Here is a 14,056-nt window from a genome sequence, read left to right as displayed (position 1 = left end):
AAATGGAAACCAGTAAGGAACATAATAAGACACATTTATGGTATTTTGGGTTTGAGCTATTAGCAGGTGCAGCTTTACTGCCATCAGTGGAGTTGTCTTCACTTGCTTCACAGCTCAATGTAGTCCTGTATTTATTTTATATATGTACATTTTATAGTCTATATGCTATAAGAAAACACTGGAAAACTTTTCAAATGCATTAGACTATTAGACTATGTGGAGTGGTTAAAATGTGTACCTGACTTAACTGCTTGCCATCTGGAACACAAGGAGATGAACCTAAACTGGCTGCTGTAATGCATGTAAAGAAGTTTTGGATTTAGGCACAGATATGAATATACAAATAGATAAAGTTTACAGAACTGTGACACAAAGTCCCAGGGGTTTTCTGGGAATGTCAAAAACCACTCAGCAATCAGAACATATGTCTTCCATGTTAATATATCTTATGCCTCTGTCTCCAAAACAGATTATGGAGATGACTTTGAAACATAAAAAAAAAAAAAAAAAAAAAAAAAAAAGAGTTTTTATTTAAGAGCTACCTTTGCATATTTTTCTAGACTTAGCTAAAGCTACTCAAATGAAGCGACAGCCTAGGATTTCCTCTAAGAAGGGCTTTTAGCATGAGGGATGTAAGCCTCTCATTTTGCATCTGGCAAAGTGGTGTGATCAGTATGGAAATAGGCAGTGTAGCCTGCATTTCTACATGGTGATCAAGCTAAACCTTTTCTAAATTGCTGATCTGCTTTCCTTGTTACAGATGAATACATCAGAAGAAAGTCAGTAGAAGTTGTCTGGCTTAATGACAGATTGGCACAAGAAAGCAAACTTTCATTCTTACTCATGCACTTAGGAACTTGTCTCAAATATTCACTAGAAAGAGGTAAAAGCTGGAAAAGAACTAATAACCTGTTTATGGTGATCTATGAAGTATGAGGCTGAATCTTCTACTGTACTATAAATTACTCTGCAAACATCTGAAAACCTCTGTTATAAAAAGCAATTATTAATTTGTGTAGTGCCAGAAACGTATGTCGTACTCATTAGCCCTGCTCAAGTAAGTCTGTTGTTTTAATTGACTTCAGTGTGACTGTTTATGTGAATGAGCAAAACTTCGGCTTTGAGGGAGCATTTCTCAAAGCTCGAGGCAGAATAATCACTCTGCTGTGAACAGACCTCTAGTTTCCTCTGTTATCAACTTTCAATTTAATAAGGAGTATTGAAAAAAAAAGAAAAAAGAAAAAAAAAGAAAAGAAAAAAAAAAAAGAGAGAAAAGCACTACCAATATATTTTTTTCACAGAGTGGCATGGCCCTAGCACAAGGCTGGGATGTGAGCTCAGTCCTGCCCCACCTGCAGTGTGGTGCTCCAATCCCACCCCCCCACCACAGCTCTGATGGGCTGTGTCTTTATGTGGGGGCAACCCAGAGCACAAATGTGGAATGGGGCCCCAGTGCTGGGAGTGTGGGAAGGATCAACCCAGGCTCTCACAGGCTGAGTGAGGCTCAGCCCGTCTGTATTTAGGGGAACCATGGGATGTGTGGCCACTGCAACTCCATGTCAATGTGGAAGGCAGCAGACAACTGCCCAGTTTCCCCTGAACAACAGCTGGTTATTGTGCTTCTGGGATATGCATAGTTTCTTCTGAAAGAAATCATCACATTAAATGGGTGTCTCTTCCACATATGGAGATATTTTCTCAGTGGTGCTTTTGAGCCATTTAAATTCTTCATTTTATAGCATTACATAAAATACTTGCAATGATATTAACCTGCAAGATGAGTCTAAATACGCACAATCTGATCATGCTTAAATAAATAAGTTCTCACCGTTCATAACCAGTTCTGCGGATCACAGAGTTTCACAGTACCTTATGCATGAGAAATAATTAGAAATTTGATTTCTGAGGTTACACTTTTAAAAATCTTTGATATTGCCCATGAAAATCAATTTCCTCTATGGAAGTTTAGGACTTGCGAAGGGGGTTATTCTCACATTTTTGTGAATTCCTACAGAAAAGCAAATGACCTATGCTCCCAAAAAGTTGGCAGGTGACTTATTAAACTTCTCTCAAATCTCCTTCAGGAAGTTCATTAAAAGTCTATTTGGAAATGGCCAGGTGCTTGCTTCCCACAGGGCAAGAGGGAAATCTGTCACCCTGTTTAAAAAATTGTTTGGTTACTGGGGATAAAGAAATAATCATTATACCAAGCTGTGTGGTTTTATGATGGAAAACTGTGGCTTGGTGAGAAAAGTACCAAGGTCAATGCAATGAAAAACCCACAGTGAACTCAGACATGATTTCTGAAGTCAGTGGTGGACAGAGGCCAGGAGAACAGTCTTTCCTGTGGTTCGCTTGAAAACAATTTTTAAGATTACGGATAAAAATAACTCTCTAGCTTGAGAGAGTTATTAGCTTGAAAAAAATATCATTAGAAAAGATTTTTAAAATGTTTTATGAGGATTGCTAAGGCTGACAAAATTACCTTGTTTGACACTGGATCCTGTCCTAAAATACTATGGCCAAGTCAACTAAGAGGAGAATAGTAGGGCTAAGCCTTTTTCATTCTTTATTCTGCCAAACCACTGCCTCTTGCAATCAGGATTGATTACAAACACCCAATTAAGAGGCATTTGGAACATGATCTGAACACTAATCCTGTCCCTTTTTCTCTTTATACCTAATTATCAGCCTTAAGATGGGTATTAGCACTTTAATTAGTAGATTTACTTTAGGAACTTCTACATAAACTAAGAAATCTATAACATAGACATAAATATGTGTATATATGCACAGCCCTAAAGAGGTGCACATAACATATACCAAGCAATTCAATGTGATATATAAGCCTAGACATATACATGTGAGTGCATGTATATGTAGTTTTCAGACATAATTTCATTCTTTGGAAATACTACAAAAGAAAATAATTTCATTTGGTTTTGCATTAGCTGTAAAAAGATCTCTATATCATAATTATCAAATTATGGTTCAATGCTACAGCTTGCAATAAACTATAATTAAGAAACTAAGAAACTAACAGAAACACATAGGTTTTTGTTTCAATTAGATTAGCACAGGAGAGGAGGGTGGAGAGAAGAGCAGTGTGGGGTTGACCGAAAACGTATTGAGTGTTTCATGGAGCTAATTCCAGCCATTCTGGGTTTCAATTTAGAAAGGACTTAGACCTTTGTTCTGAATTTGTTTATCTCTGTCCGCAGAAAGGATGAAGGATTAGGCTTAAGGGAATCCATATTTGACCCTCAATTTTTTCCTGTCTGAAGGGCATCTGGTTGTAGAACATCTAGACAGAATTCTTCCCACAGTTAAGTGTTCAGAGTAATAGAAACATCCATATATGACTGGTTTTATAGTTTTAATGTGCTACTGTACAGAGACCCAAGTCAAGATTTTACTGTGACAGGGGATGCTCCCATATACAGAGTGCAACACTGGGTTCTGGATCCTCCCCCTCAGCCTTGAACACAGGCCAGCACAGACTCTCTAACTATGACCAGGCATCTTGGTCATGGATTTCCTAAGACCTTTTCCAGAAAAAACTCAAACTCAAACCACTACTCTAAAAAAACCAAGTTGTTAAATAGTTTGACAATAGAGACTTTCCACAAGAGTTAACTGCTTGGATAAAAACCAAAGGAATTGTTTCATTACACTGTATAATCAGAAGAACAATGTAATTTCCAACTTCTTTTAACTCTCATTTAGTCTCTATGATAAAATAACAGCATCTTTATCTTCAGATACTTGCATCTGTGTGTGCAAATACATGCAGAACCTTGAGGCAAAGAAAACATTATATGTAATTTCATAAGGCAAAATCTTTAAGTTAAGCAAAAATTTTTGGGGTACAAGAGTTTTCTGCTTCCCTAATCCTGTACAGGGTCTGGAATGACTCCTTTCCTTGACAGGAACCTTTCCTGCAGCCTTGTAGAGGGTATGAAACAGCAGTGGTCTCCAGAAGGGCTGTCTGGGTCTAGCTGAGTGCTCCCTGAGAAAGCCTTTCACGTGCCTTATATAAAGCAGAGAAATGCCCTCAAAGCACACCCAGAAACATGAGATACCACATGGCCCCCAAATCTACTGCAACAACTCATCTCAAACTAAGCCAAAACCATTTGTTTCTTGTTTTAGGAATAAAGGACGGCTTCCTTCATCCCTTTAGTACTTCCAATTAATCTCTTGGTAACCCCAAACAGCTCTTGAAGGACAGATTTTTGAGGGAGATAAAAAGGATAAGATGCCACCTCTTCAGTCCAGGTGTGGCCTTCTCAGTGTGCTGGTGCCCACATCCCACTCTGGGTCTGACAGAGATGTCCAGGTCACTGCCCACCTCTGCCCAGGTGTGCAGCCCACGGTGGGGTGACTCCACACGTGTGGACTGGGTGGATTAGTGAATCCTGCTCAGAGCAAGCAGGGGAGTGTGGGCATCCATCCAGCTGCCCTCAGCAGTGAGCAGGAGGCATTCCCATGTCTCCTGGATACCTCATCCTGCTGAAATCCACTAAAAGGCCAGCACTGATGCTTAGCTGATAGGGCCAAGCCAGTCAAGCCATATTTCTATTGGAAAGTTCAGAGGCCTTGGTTCCTTCAGAGCTCTCTGCTCAGTGGTGGGCAAACACAACCCCTGCCTTCCAGGGCCCTGAACTCTGCTCCTGTGCTGCTCTGCTGCTCACCCTGCCTCGTCAGCTGCAGGCTCTCTCTGCCTGCCGAGCCCCACGGTGTCTGGGCAGAGGGAACTGGGAAGCTCTGACTGACATTTGCTATCCAAACAACTGATGCAGTCATCAACCACCCTCCAGGGCCTGTGCTGAACCCCAGTCATCAAGAATGATGGGACACAGCTCTGTGGGAGCGGAGGGCACAGGTCCCACTGCTTCCATGCGCAGTGGGGCTGCACCAGACCCGGAATGCTCAAGGACATCTGCCTGAGATGTCCTTGGGCAGTCTGTGGGAGCAGCTCAGGGCTGTCCAGGCTCCAGGTGCTCCTGAGGCAGTCAGGAAGCAGCTGCTGTGTGCAGCTGATGGCAGAACCCTTCTGACAGGCTCAATGGGCAGCCCAGCAGGATTGTTCATGGGTGGTTCTGCAGGTGGGCAGCAAGGACACGGGCACTCTTAATCCCATGGGGTCAACCCAAAGGGCTGGAACTGCCCCTGCACAAAAGGAACAAATGTGAGGCACCAGGCTGCACAAAGCAGACCTCTCTGCCTGGAAGAATAGGAACCAGGATTTAGACAAAAGCAAATGAAAGCTTAAACTATGCAGAAACTAAAGAAAGGCTGAGCCATGACTTCGCTTGCTCCTGTTTATTTTAACAGCCTGAGTTTGTTATACCTGCAGATTTGTAGCATAAATCCATTGACATTATTTAGAAATAAAATGGATGAATGAATTTCTAACATCATTAAGGTCTATGGGAGTTATATGGAGCTATACTTTCACTCTGTAGGTCTGAATACCTATGCTTTTTTTCCTTACCCAAGGATCTGGGGGAGCCATTTTCTTCTATATAAACAAACATAGATATTTTTTGCTCTGTATTCTATAACTGACTGCAATTTCTATACAGCTCCACTCTCATCCATGTTACTAATCCCTAGCAAATGCAATATGAAGAGTAATTATCTATGACATCTCTCCTAAAACTTGAATATTTCCAAAATGGGCAATTTTTCCATTTTGAGAGATTTGACAGCACTGTTGTATATAATCCACAAGTGTTAAGCAAGAATGATATTTATTTTCTACATCTATAAATGTTGGCCATTAAAATAATAGTGCTGTGTGGCATATCTATGAAAAGCTTGTAAAACAATATAGTCAAGTCTGGCAACAAAGTTAATAATTTGTCAGTAAGGAAACCACTGTTGGGCTTTCTCTACCAAACCCTCCACCTTTCTTAAGCCCTTTTCTTCTGAAGCTTCACATTCATTTTCTTAATGTTTTTAACCTAGTGTCTGTGAAATTTTTATTGCTCCCTAGATAATGACATCTGATCTGAATGTAACCACACACCTCTTTGCTCAGCAACATTTGTCACAAACCATTATAAATTATCATGCTGATAGTGTGCATTGCTGGGAAACCGGAAAAGTTCCATAAATTCAAAGTACTGTATCAGTGACATTCTTGTTTATTATCTAGGTATAAAGTTTTACTAGATTCAAGATGGCTACATTTACACAGTAGGATACTTCAGCAACACGAGACTTGTACAGCTTGCACTAAGTGCTGAAAAGCATTTACCACATGCAACAAATAGTGGAGCATTTTAACTAATATGTGGCCATATGTTTTGTCTCTTCTATTCATTTTAACTGTGTTCCTGACTCCAAGAATGCATGCTTATTATTGGGACTAGCTTGAGAAAAGGCAAAATGGCAAACAAAAACTACTTTTCTCTTAAAGTGCAACCATAATTTCTGTTTTGTGGCCTCCGGAAGAGGAGCCATAAAATTCATTAGAGTTAAAAGTTAAAAAGAAACTGTGAATTTTTTCATTATATATGTTCCTTGATAACAATCTGTGGTCAATATGTTTGTGTACTTCCTGTTAAAACCCAGTAGTAGTTCATAATGCTGGTACAGTAGTCCTGTCTAGAAGATTCTTTATTAGATGAATCTAGCTTGCGTGAACATATTTTTAATTATTTGCGTATCTTTACCCTTCCAAACTGTGAAAGTTGAGTCCTTTGGAATGCCTCCAGAGAAAAAGGAATTTTCACCATGTTTACTTGAAATTTAGAACAACTCAAATGGTTCTGATTGTCAGAAAAACATACATATATGAATTTTATTAGTAGTCATTTGAGAAATACTTATTCATTAAAGCATAGCATAATAAGTAGGTAAATCAAGGGCATATTCCTGAATTAATTCCAAATCCTAATATACAAAGAGACTAACTGGGAACAGCTTCAGTAATAGCTAATGCTTAAATGTGCTGCTTTTGATTCTCCTCAGAGAATCAACCTTTCAGCAGTTTTACATTTCAATACACCTAGCCCTCTATATAGAGCAATATTTTTAAAGTTAGTTAAAGCCTCTTGATTTTCTTGTTGGCACTATGGATCAAGAAGGTAACTTTTTCAAAGTCAAAATGTTCCTCCTTCCTGGGCTCAGGGGGTCCCTGTTATTAAAGTTGTTTTCAATGCTAATGAAGGTCCAAGTTGCAATGAACAGCATTATAAAGAGGATTTTGGGAGCTAGGCCAGCAAGCTAATCTTCTCTAGTCTACTCTAATTGTATGGGACATTTTTTGTTCCCAGACATGAATTCCCTTATCTCTCATTTTCTATCTGCCTTTCATATTTAAGTGGTTATTAATTTCCAGTGCTAAACCTTTCAATAAACTAGAGTGTAACCTAAATTACACATTTCTAGACTGCAGACTAAATTTATAATAAGCTAAGCATATTACAAAAACAAAATGTACTTAGCTGGAAAACAAAAAAATCTTGTGATACATTTATTTCATTAATCGCCCGTTGCATTCAATATTCAGTACAAGGAATGTGAATTTTGTAAGTAGATGCTGAAATTTCAGACCACGGAGATTGTTGACAAATTCCTGTTGCTGAAATAATTGTTCTCGTCCTAAGGCTTTGGGTTTTTTTTTGCACAAATACAATTCCTCTCAAGTTAAAAGAGCAATTTTCAATATAAATGAAGTAGCAGCTGAGTAATTTAGCATAGCCTAGAAAATTAGCTTTTCAGCACAGACAAAATAATGGTAAAGTCATCACCATCATACACTGCAAAGACAATGCAAACAACCCTGTTGAGAGACTTCCTTCCACCCACTACCATCTCATTACTGCTTTGGGCTCCATTTCAGGGACAGAAATAATGCAGCAGGGAGAGTGGACAATGAACACTGAGAAGGAAGCAACAGAGGGAGGGAGTCAATCCTTTCCCTGGACCCAGTTCAGCTCAGTCTAGCACTGTTTAGCACAACACTGTGCCACAAAGATTACTTGTTCTTCAAATAATTGTCTGCTGTACACCACTTTACTGCTGCCAAGGACCATGTTGGTTTTACAGAGCTGGAAAAACATGCATTCTAGCAAGGGAGAAAAAAAGGATTTGACACTGAAATATGCTTGATTTAATCTTCTAATTTCTCTCTAAGAGCCAAAGAGTGACAAATATTTTAAAGCATTAGCAGTGTTCTGCAGAATGAAAGCAAAACAGGTATCAAGAAGACACAGAGAAGCAAACCATTGCCTGAGTACAAGACATTAAAAATTAAAGAATGGGAAGTCAGCATGTGAACATATGGTGTGAATACGAGCTGTAGCTCCAACACCACAGTAAAACCTCATTTTTGCAAAGTTTAGTTTTATGAGCACAGGGTTTTCCTGCATTATCACTCAACTATGGCACTGAAATGCTGATCTATAAGTGATTATAAAATACCACAAAAAAGCAACTAAGGAGCACAATGCATCATTAAAAACTACATTTAAAGAGAAAACAATAATTGTGATCTAAGTAATCAATTTACTAAATCATCGGACACAGACATGCATGGTAAAAAATTAAGTGCATGAATACAATTGCTCTCTTTCCATAAGTCCAACACTCTCATCTCATGGTCTATCACAACCACTCCTGATAAATTGAGAATCATTTTATGGGACCAAATCCTGTACGCTCCCATGAAATACCAAACACCACTGGCTATTGAGTTTAATCTTTCTGACATGCAGAGAAAACCTTGACTGGTAGCATTAACAAACAGCGACTCTCTTGCAGTTATCAATAGGAGATTAAAAATTACGATACACAAGAAATATTTAAATAACTATGATACTCCAGAAATATTTAAATAATGAATAACTAAAATATTTTCTTCATGCAACAAACAGGCTGAATTCAGAGGGCATGTTGGAGAGAGGAATGATCTGACCATATGTTGCCTTGTGCAAGCTGTGAGATTTACGGATTTGGGGAAAAGTGGAGAACAGCTTCTGGGAGGTTCCAATTCTCCTTCTCACTTTTGGAACTTGTGGTCAAAGGGAATGTGAGGACAGAGGCCAAAGGGAGCCTCAGCTCCCTCCTTCCTCCTCTCAGGACACTACAAGAGAGCAGGAGTAGGGGAAAGAAAAGCTCCTGGCTATAAATCAGCAGCAAAGGGAGAAAGAAGGAGATATGACTATCAGTCTCCAGCCCCTTGAAGGGAGGGGTAAATGCCAGACTAACTCGGCGTTAAGAAGATTTGGCAATTTATAAATGGCCCATCTCTCCCATGGGCTATTTATAGTCGTGGGGGTACAAAAGTTAAAGGAACTCCTTTTTCAAACTCATACTCCAACAAGAGACTCACAAAAGCCCAGCAAACCGAGCCTCGCCACAACCGCACCGCCACCGCAGCGCATCGGGCGGCCGCAGCCCGGACGCGGCTTTCAGACCTCAGAGAGCCGCAAAGACATTTTCAGCGAGCACACACACACACAGACATCCCCACACGGACACACAGACACCCCCGCACAAGGAGACACACGGACACACACACGGCCGGCAGGTGTCGCCGTGGCGCTCCGCAGAGCGGGGCGCGCTCACTCACTTGCAGTCGCGGTCCTCCAGGTCGAAGTGCGGGTTGAAGTTGATCATGATGCGCTGGTAGGGCTCCGGAGCCTGGATCAGCCACTCGCACTTCTGGCTCGGGTGGTAGGACTGCGGGTAGCCGGGAGACGTCAGGTACCCGGGGCTTAAAATTTTGATCGTGTCGCCACACTTGTCTGCGGGGGAAGCAAACACATGGGTTGGTCTCATTGTCCCCGGCAAGTATCCGAGCGGCAGCGGACCCGGCAGACTGCCGTGAGAATGCTGAGGGGCCGCAGCCTCCTTCAGGCTAACTTAGCATCCTTCTGCTTTTCAAGGCATCTGTACTACTTTCTACCGGAGGGAAGAGGACTCGCTCTCCGTCCCCCATTCCTTAAATCCGGTGGCTGGACAGGGAGCAGGTAGCAGAAGGCACCCCACTTCTAAACAGTATCCCTTTAAAAAGCCGCTCCAACGGTGCCCCTTACAGTGTTAAGACCTTGCACCCTCATAACAGCGTTAATGTTGGCTAAGAAGAGTTCCTGGGACACAATTAACTCCAAAAACAATACTCTTCTTAAGTACGAAGTTTTGAGACAAGCTGGGAGGAGATGTTAAGGGATGGCATTTGACCCCCCGCCCAGCTATAGGATAAGTCTGGTCTGTGTCACTGACCACTGGGATTGTATTGGTGGATCCAAGCTCATTCACAGGAGACTCTGTCTTTGTTTTATCAGTCCATAAATCTAGGCAGGTTGAAACTATCTGTGCTCTTCAAACCCAGGGTAGAAGAGAACAAAGTAGCTCTAGTGAAGCAGAAATCATCCGCTATTTACTCTTTCAAGGAAGTTTGTTCATGCTTGGAGACTGCATCAAAGTAATGGAGCAGAACAACCTCCCTTCCTCTTCCTTCATTCCTTCCTCCCCTAAACAACAACAAAGATTTATTTCTAATAGCAAAATAGTTGCAAAAGTTTCTAGAATCACAAAGGGTGACTGTGAAAGGTATGCTGCATCTCGCTCCTTTGGTCAACATAATCAGGAATGCATTTTAAGGTTTATAGGAAAAATAAAAAGAGACAAAAAAATTCCAATCTACACAGTCACTCAGTTCACTGTCCAGTGCAGGTTTGTGTTGTCACTTTTTTTACTACTATGGATTTCTTTCTGTGGACCTTCAGGTAGGAAAAACTTTCTCCAAGTGTTGGATGTTTAATTTTGAGCAATAAAACATGACAATAAACCATGGACAGGAAGAATGTCCCCACTAAAGTGAGACTATATATCACTACATCTCAATAATGGTATATACAGGCTGCAGTGCTCTATCTCATACATTCCCCGTGAAAGCAAAATGGCAATTCTTGCTCTCAGCATGAATTTATAAATATACAGGATTTTATTGTAGGAAAAACAGGTCAAATGGAAATGAATGAGGAAGCGCACATCAAAAATGCATAAAGCAACACTCTTTATAGAAATTATTTGCCATAAATTAGGAGGGAAGGGGTTGATAGGTACTCAGATGTATGGTCAAGCCCCCCAGATACTAAGCACATTGCTGGGAAAGGCTATATTATTATATATCCACTGTGCCTTTGCAAAACGGGCTGTTTTCCTCTGACCAGAACAAAAGGCATTGCTGCTCAAAGCTCAAAAGCTGTCACTGGTGATCTTGCTAATCCGCTGTCTGGGGCTCTCAGGGAATCTTGCCTTTTCCTCCCTGTGTAAGCACACTCGGAAAGTGATCTTGTCTCATTAAGCCCACTCCAGCCCTGCAAACAACATGGCAGAGTCTAGCATCTGTTAAATGCCTGAAATAAAGCAGTGCTGCTTCTAGTCACTTGACAGAGTCACTTCAGAGGATGCTGAGGTGGACTCACTACACCACCAGCACTCCTTAATCTGCGACTTCTGGGAAAGTGACAGTGTATTAAGATAATGCGGTCTGCTAGACTCCTTGGCTCTGTGCAATCTCTCTCACACTTGATTAGGAAGAGCAGTTTCTAATGACTTTGGACCATTAGTTCCAAATAAGGTTAATGAATTAATTTAGTGGATGCTAATACAGCATGTAGGTGAAGGTGGCATTAGTAGGTCTGGTAGGTTCTACAGGAGGTTAATGGCCTTGGTGACTCCAGCAGGACCACCTCATTTAACCACTCCTGGTGGAGGCTTCTGCCCAGCAACTCACTCTCCTCCCCTTTTTTTAACAGGGAGAAATGATCATCAAGAGCACGGGGGTGGCCCCCTTCTGTCCCTCAGAAGTAGAGGGTGGCAGTATGGGTCTATGTGGGAGGCAGCTGCCCACACCCTGAGCTGGGCTGGGGGGATGAGCAGAGTGCACCTCTTGGAGCATCCCCACACCTCTAGCACCTTTGATCCTGTCCCACAGCACTGGAGGAGGAAGCTCATCCTGTTTAAACTAAGCAGCCTCCTCAAAACATATTGGGAAAGAGATTAACTTCCATCATAAAACAGGAGATTTTAATACTCTTGCTTGACACTCCGCTTGCGGTCCCTTATTAAAACAATATACCAGTGTAAGCAGAGGACGCCCTCTTCTTTTAATTGCTTTGATTGAAAACCCAGTCAGGCAAAAGTAAATATTAGATAATTAGTTAATAATAATTGCTCAGGATTTGTCAGGAAAGGAAGACTCACATGAGCTGTTTCATGTGCAAGAGCTGAACGTTAAGCAGTCCCACAATTAGACCATCTTTAAAAATGCATCGTGCAGTGAAATATTCACAGTGCCCTGGCATTGTTCGGGGAAGGAGGAGCACGCTGCTTTTAATTAGTTGTGTTTTCAAGGGCTGCCTGACAGTAAACTACCCACACCACTCATTTGTTATGGGATTTCTCCTCTTGGAAGGAAGTCTCGAGCCTTCACAGAGGAGCTCAGCTCCCCTCTTGGCACGATTTAAGTTGCACGTAAACTGCAGACTTGGGCAGGGGGTACTCTAGAGAGTTCTTTCTGTGAAGACTATTCGCAGGTACACACACAGCTAGTAGGAGGCACGATCTAAAATTTTACGCTTTGGAAAACAGAAAGGGCGGGTGGGGAAGAGAGCCTCCCCTTTAAAGTGTTCATTATCTTTCAGATATCGAAGGAGAGACGTTTAATTGCCTATGGGACGGGACATTACTAAGATAATTGGCTGTCTTGATCTAGGGAGAATGAGCAGCCTGCTTTATACAACAGCCCGAAAGAGCAGAACATTAAGTCGGAAGGCAATGCCAGGGCGGGCGATCCTCAGGCGAGGACTGCGCCGCATCCCTCCTCCGGCAGAAAGTTCCCCCCAGCCGGATTCATGCCGCTGCCGATCCCACGGCCCGCTGGGCCCCACCGCCCGCCCCCCGGAGCCCGGCCCCGCAGCTGCCCACGCCGAGACACGACGTCCCCCGTGACACTCACCGCTCCGCAGAGCCCTGCCGAGGGTGAAGGTGAGGGCTGCACAGTGCAGGAGAAGTCCCCAATCCATTTTCGCTTCCGACAGCAGGGAAAGGAGGAAAAAAAAAATAAAAAATGCCCTCCACGCACAACTCTTCCTTAAATTCTCCAGGCGGAATGAGGAGCAGAAAGCACGGTCCGCAGGGGCAGTCTCGGGGGCAGAAGGAAGCTGGCTTCTCTCTGTGCCTCAAGCCGCCCGCATCCTGTCATTTAGCTCCGGCTCCCTCTCCCTTTCCCCACACTTGTTCCTTCTCCAGGCGCCGCTGCCCCTGCCATTCCCAGCGAGACTAGAAAGCCAAATGAAAACGAGGGGGAAAAAAATAACAAAAACAAAACCCAACAAACACACAAACAAGACAGACAAAAAATACTGGCGGCTGCCGGCACTTCGGGAGCGCTCTGCTGGGCGAGGGTGCTCTGCGGAGAGGAGATAAGGAAGGGAAAGCGGCCGTGAGCGGGGACCAGCCGGGCGCCGGAGTTTGGCAAACTGCGTCCCCCCTGCCTGCCCCGCTCTCCGGCGGCCGCGGCTCCCGCGGGGCCGGAGCCCTGGAGCGGCGGTGCCCGGCCGTGCCCCGCACTCACCTGCCCCGGCGGGAGGCGAGCGAGCGAGCCGCTGCCGCCGCAGGGACTCCCGGCCGGCCGGGGAAGTGGGAAGCGCCCGGGCGGCTCCCGCTCGCAGCCTGAGGAAGAGGAGCGCAACTCAGCGGCAATAAGAGAGGCCGAGGAGCTGCCGTCTCCCAAGCCCCAGTCCCCTCCCCCTCCCCGCCCTCCTCCTTCTCCCCCCTCCTCCTCCTCCTCCTCAGCCCCCCAAGACATCGGCAGCGCGGAAGAACGAACAAACAAACACGGCAAGCCCCAGCTCTGGCACTCAGCCGAGGCGGGGACTGGCGAGGGGGAACGCGAGGGGCAGAGGGGGGCGGGAGGCGGCGGCCCCCGCCGCGGCAGGTAGAGCCGATGCGGGCGGCGGCACCACCTGCGCCCGCCGCCCCGCGGGCTCCTGCCCGGCCCTGCCGTGTCCTGCCGTGTCCTGCCGTGTCC

General features: G+C 43.7%; 1 protein-coding gene across 2 annotated transcripts in view; it reads right to left on the bottom strand.

Moving 5' to 3' along the window:
* Positions 1-13,727, bottom strand: part of NRP1 (neuropilin 1) — a 113,595-nt gene extending 99,868 nt beyond the window's left edge. For both annotated transcript variants that reach the window (XM_066315150.1, XM_066315157.1), the window contains exons 1-3: positions 13,601-13,727; positions 12,983-13,435; positions 9,587-9,761 (exon numbers count right to left, since the gene is read on the bottom strand). In XM_066315150.1, the coding sequence (XP_066171247.1) occupies positions 9,587-9,761; positions 12,983-13,049 (242 nt within the window). In that variant the 5' untranslated portion in view covers positions 13,050-13,435; positions 13,601-13,727. The remainder of the gene's footprint in view (positions 1-9,586; positions 9,762-12,982; positions 13,436-13,600) is intronic.
* Between the last annotated feature and the right edge of the window lie 329 nt (positions 13,728-14,056).

Source organism: Sylvia atricapilla, chromosome 1 (genome assembly GCF_009819655.1).
Source record: "Sylvia atricapilla isolate bSylAtr1 chromosome 1, bSylAtr1.pri, whole genome shotgun sequence".
In the NCBI taxonomy this organism is placed as follows: domain Eukaryota; kingdom Metazoa; phylum Chordata; class Aves; order Passeriformes; family Sylviidae; genus Sylvia; species Sylvia atricapilla.
Note: the sequence above shows the minus strand (reverse complement) of the source record. Positions and strands in the feature narration are given on the sequence as shown.